The following is a 5,354-nucleotide window of genomic DNA, read 5'->3' as shown; positions in this document are numbered from 1 at the left end:
CAGAGCAAAGGCACTAGTTCCCCCCTCCTCCTCCGTATAGTCATCATCGGCTAATGACGCCCCCTAGCGTTTGGAGTATAGGCTATACTTGATCCAAGCGTCCAAGCTGAAGAGAGACATTCAGACATCGATTTTTTTTACACTGTACATGTCAAACAAATCTGTGTTTCTCCGATATTTTAGGTACTTAAACCGGTATTTTTGCAAGAAAAAACCGGTTAATTAATATTTGTCTCTTTATTACCTATTTTTTGGACTATAATAGAATATTATACAACATTTAAAACAAAAACTCTGATTCTTTCAGTCTCTGCTCTTTGTAGAGTTACACACACAGCTGAATTCAACAAGCTATAACCAGATTTTACACAAGCTGTCATGGCTGATGGAGTCCATCCCAGCTACCATGAGATGAGAGGTGGGGTACACCCTGGACAGGTCGTCAGTCTTGACAACAGCAAGGTCAAGTTGATGGCACTTTCCCCTGTTTAGATACATCCTCGTCCTGTGCATCTCAGACTGCTGGCTCATCTGCAGAGGAGTCTGTGTCCTATTGAATGAGACACCAATCAAGGTTTTGCTTGGCAGTTGCTCACAATTTGAAGCAAGTCAACATGCCAGCATTTAAAGCTGGGTAAAATATAATCCTCCTCTCCACCACATGTGTTGTTTCAGAAGGAAGGCTACATCCCAGGAAATTCACAGCAACAACACAACTAGATGTGTGTTAGGACCAGTGTGGACATTTGCTGCTTCACTGTGAAAGGCTCGAATGGTGTAACCTCTGTCCAAAGGGTGCGTTGAGGTGGAAATCCAAGAAGTGCAATACGTTCCTGTGCTTGAATGCACACCAACAAAGCTTGGCAGTAGACCCCTTGAAGTAAAGGGGATCTAATGCCCCAAAACATGCTGCTACATTTAAAGACGTTTTATGGCTTTTGCAGAGAAATTTTAAAAGTGTCCAAAAATTTTATTTGACTGTTACTAATCTGGTTATCAATTAAGAGTTATACTATAAAGGGAAACCTTGACTGTTTGATAGAGAACTCTATTTAAAAGAATAATGGTGCTTGAATTAAAAAAACATATATATTTGTTGTTATTTTTCTTACTCATTTTTTTAGAATTCCTGTTATTAAACACTTGTACAGACTTTGTAGAGTATATGTCTGCAATGTTGACTGCTTAGGCTAACACAGGGTCCTGTAGCTTTCCTGTAGAGTAAACCTGCACACTGAGGTATTTTCCAAGTCATGCCAATATATTATGGTGAATATCCTTAAGTTCAAGTGCAAATAAAAGAATTAATATTGGAGGAAATTACTGTCATCACATCATGGTTCATAGGTTTCAGTATTATATAGCTTTTGTTAAAATCTTTAATGACATGTTGACTATGACAAGATATTTACTGACTACTTCATCTTAAAAAGTAATGCAGAACAAAATAATAAACTTTTAGTGATGCGCTTCACATACATTCGTCACATAATAATATTGATTAATATTGGAAACTACACAAAATGAAGCTTCTTGCCAGTGACCTGAGGATCATTTGCATCATCTGGTTTAGATATATGGGTGGATTATAAGACACTTCAGAGCAGTGTAAATTCAATCATATTGCAAGATATATACAGAGGAAATATTTTGAGACTACCTTACAATCTTGGTGGTATAATACGAATGAACAGTAGCATATAATGATGTCTTAAGTCAATCATAAGTTGAAGTGCATATATATTTTAAGTTCTGTTAGAATGATGAAATAACCTTTACAGTGATCTGTTTATTAGGCACAGCACAGTTTGCACAAATACGCAAACAATTACATTTAAACTTTAACCAGACAAATTTATTTCCATGTGCAGGAATTCCTTTGTGCATACATGGAAAGTGTAAGGCCTTAGACTTCAACCTACATAAACAGGGCAGGCATCAACAGATATGGTACTGATAATGGCCAAACCTTTTAAGTCCACCCTCAAAACCCACCTGTTCAAACTAGCATAAAGAAATGCGCTGAAGTTGTGTACAGGTAGTCAGGCTAAACCAACTTAAATTGTGCACCCTAAATTAAATTTGCCAGTTACATAGGTATTTTTTAGCTGAACCTTCCTGGTATTGAGATCAGATAATATAGGCTTGTGTATTGACATTATAGGCTGATCTTAACTTTGGGCTGTAACCTGCCAATTTAACCATCATCACAAAAATGTGAACCTATCCCTAACACAGTGTTAGTAAGACCTGAGTATTATAAGTTTCACAAATATAGGACTTTTCTCAGGTAAGTTATTCACAGTATTGGATTTTTTACACAGTTGATTCATTGACTGATTGATTGAGACAGACTGATTGATTTTTTTAATTTAGGTATTTTAATTTCATTTGATTCTATCATTTTTTTTTCCTCAAAGCTGTTGATATGGCACGCCAATCTGGAGTATACTCTTTCATTTAAATCTGGGGTTTTAATTGGGGGATTTGGTGCACAGCGAAGAGTTAGGTAATCAGGACACAATAGTGTGCACAGTTCCTCACATATTATTGAGGAAATCTGATTTGAAAAGTGTTAAATTAACATTTCAACTGTCAATATTGCAGAAGTATTTAAAGTTATGATTTATTGAACTTTATTATGTCTCTGTTTGTGTTTTAAAAGCCTGATTAGGAATGGGCATGGCAAACTAGCTAAGATTAAAAGTACTGTGGTATGTAATGTGGTTCATGTAATATACTTGCCCTTAACAAAATAAATCATAAATAAATAACACCATAGAATAAAGTGCTTTGTCAACAGAAACCTGAATATTGCATTTTATTAAATGAAAGTGAGTATCGGTGCCAATCTTTTTTGAGGACTCTAGATGGAGTGCAGTGTTTCTGAAGCTGGACACTAAGGCTTAGAATTCAGAATGCATCCATTTCCTATCCTTGAGTTTATATTTCAAAATAAAAGCCAAGCTTACTTGAAGAACTATCACTTTACTTTGGCACATTTCTAGTATGACCACAAATTTGCTGTGCAGTGTATAAAAGTCAAAATGTCACATTACATAACATCATGTAGGTTGGTGAAGGCATCCATGAATGAGACATTGAGGCAAAAAATGCACTTAAAGTTATCCTAATAACCCTACAGTAGCACATGTGCATATCTTATGTTCATTTGTCAGACATCATCACTCACTAAGGATTTGTGAGTGGTCATCATGGAAATATATGGAAAAGGCCTTCATCCCACTCTTCCTCTTCAGCAGGATCAAGGCTGCTGTCATCAGGTGGTTGAGGGGTGGTACATGTAGTACCTAGTCCTTGACCTTCTAGTCAGAAGTCTTTATCCTCTGAAGATGAAATGAGCATGACCTCCCGGCTCTTAAAGTCCCACACGGCTGTAAGATGGAAGGCCATATTGGAGAAAACAACTAGATACTCAAACAGGGCAAAAAATGTGTAACCTGATAAAAGAAGAAACAGAGTACACACAAAATATGATTTGGTCAGAATATTGGGAATATTTGAATTACTGTAAATATGATGATTGATGATTAATATTAATAAAGCAGGCCATAATCCTCACAGAAACATAAGGATGGGTTAAATACTCACTCCCTGATTCACAGTACATGTTGTGTTTCCAGTAAAAGAATCCGGCAAAAGCACAGAAGCTTACATTGAGTAGTAAGAAACGCACTTTCCAGTGGTGAGACTTGGCATCCTGTGAGGGCACAACAAAGTAAACAAATACTTAAACTGACTGTAATTCTACAAATGATATGGCAGTTTTTAAGTTCTAGTGCCTCATTTGCTATTTCTTACCTCAGGATTTAGGGAATATTTCTTAATAGATTTCCATAAACGGCAGGTTATCAACATGTAGATAAGAGAACTTACAATGAACAAGACAAAACCTTCCTTATGCACAACTAAGGAGCAAAAACACAAAGAGAAAGGGAAATCTGATCAACAAATGGGAAGAACTTGTGATAATATGTTATTAAACTTTGCATAAATGCACCAACCACCAGTCATATTATACTTAGAAAAACTAGAAGTGCTTGTTTTTTATGTCCAAGAATAGGTAATAGTATTATCAGTATTATTATTATAGTATTACACCATAGTTGTACAGACAAGGCCTGTACAAAAATGCAAACTAAATACAGAATACTCACAGTAAGTCTCAGTGGATGATACATATGTGAGCAACAAGAGTCCAAGGTTTTCAGATATAGAAAAGCCCAGGTTCAAACAGCTGAGTGAACTCTCTGGAAACCTGGTAGCAAAGCGAGCCTTGTAAAACTTGAAGTAGGTAAAAGCCACCAGTAACCTTGGTGCTGAGTGTAGTCCAATGCAGAATCGCCAAATGTGGCACTCAGGACTTAAGCTGATAGAGGCACTTATAGATGGCAGGTAATTAGGAACCTAAACACACACAATAAGAATTTTGTTTAGGTTAAAAATGTATAATCAATACATAATAAGGTATTACAGCTACTACCACAGAACTATGAGCATAAGTAGGAAAAAACATGCAGATTACCTGGCAGTGTGTACCAGTGGCATCTTCAAAATGAAAAACAGAGGATATGAAGACACAAGTGATGAGCCCGAGCAGGGGTAGGCACACAGTCGCCAGAACACAGGTGGCGAATGACACCCTAATAACCAGGGGTCTTTCATGCCCCAAAATATCTGAACTTTGTAGCATCTTAAATTGCGACAGCGGGAAAAGAAACAATCGGGCAAAGATGATCACATACGGGATATAACACTCTTAGCATCTGTAGCTATGCTAGATAAGAACAAAATAGACTGGAGATGAGTAAACATGTCAAGTACATCCATAAGGTCAATATTTATCTTGAACCTCTCGGGCACATTTAAGATTTAAAACATTCGCGTGAATTTACTGAACATGTAAATTAATGGCTAAATCCATCCTACCTTCAACCTGTTTACTGTTTGCCAGTGGTCTCTCCCAACAATACCTACGCTGTAACAATAATATTTAAGTGATCAGGCAGCGCGGTGGACGTGTATTTCTCTATCAGCTATCGTCGATCGCCTAAAACACTGCTCGGATCATCCAGTCATTTTAAATTCCCGCATTTTGGGGGGTGTTTGTTTTGTTTGTTTGTTTTTTTTGCATTACACGACCTCAGATGAATGCTCCGATGAGATGATGACGGGCCTGCTGGTGTAGCATCCTTGTCGTGTAAAACGAGTGGGTGGCGACCACCAGCACCCGGAAGAGAAAGTCAGAGGAGGACAGTGTTGTGATTGCTACAGCATATATATTTCGACATAATGCAAATTATGCATTATGTGATTATTATCATTTTTTTTTA

At 37.1% G+C, this 5,354-nt stretch overlaps 1 protein-coding gene across 2 annotated transcripts; it reads right to left on the bottom strand.

Moving 5' to 3' along the window:
- Window positions 1–481: 481 nt before the first annotated feature.
- On the bottom strand, window positions 482–5,211 carry LOC116335672 (post-GPI attachment to proteins factor 2-like). 2 transcript variants are annotated; one of them, XR_005615530.1, is made up of 6 exons: window positions 4,547–5,211; window positions 4,179–4,428; window positions 3,823–3,929; window positions 3,613–3,721; window positions 3,194–3,461; window positions 482–550 (listed from the first exon to the last, which is right to left on the bottom strand). XR_005615530.1 is itself a non-coding variant. In XM_039622542.1 (6 exons), the coding sequence occupies exons 2-6, from the start codon at window positions 4,712–4,714 to the stop codon at window positions 3,331–3,333; spliced, it is 765 nt and encodes a 254-aa protein (XP_039478476.1). In that variant the 5' UTR covers window positions 4,951–5,211; the 3' UTR covers window positions 2,807–3,330. The 2 variants fall into 2 exon arrangements, 1 of the variants encoding a protein (XP_039478476.1); XM_039622542.1 differs by lacking the exon at window positions 482–550 and having other exon boundaries at window positions 2,807–3,461; window positions 4,547–4,714; window positions 4,951–5,211.
- Between the last annotated feature and the right edge of the window lie 143 nt (window positions 5,212–5,354).

This window comes from Oreochromis aureus, linkage group 14 (assembly GCF_013358895.1).
Source record: "Oreochromis aureus strain Israel breed Guangdong linkage group 14, ZZ_aureus, whole genome shotgun sequence".
Lineage (NCBI taxonomy): Eukaryota > Metazoa > Chordata > Actinopteri > Cichliformes > Cichlidae > Oreochromis > Oreochromis aureus.
The sequence above is the reverse complement of the archived record's forward strand: the minus strand, read 5'-3'. Positions and strand labels throughout refer to the sequence as shown.

What these genes read in the sequence shown, in the direction of transcription:
- LOC116335672 (XM_039622542.1), bottom strand. Translation starts at nt 4,714, where the DNA reads ATGCTACAAAGTTCAGATATTTTGGGGCATGAAAGACCCCTGGTTATT. An exon ending in AATATTCCCTAAATCCTGAG is followed by an intron (nt 3,722 to 3,822) that starts GTAAGAAATAGC and finishes GTGCCCTCACAG; the next exon opens with GATGCCAAGTCTCACCACTG. An exon ending in CATGTACTGTGAATCAGGGA is followed by an intron (nt 3,462 to 3,612) that starts GTGAGTATTTAA and finishes TTCTTTTATCAG; the next exon opens with GTTACACATTTTTTGCCCTG.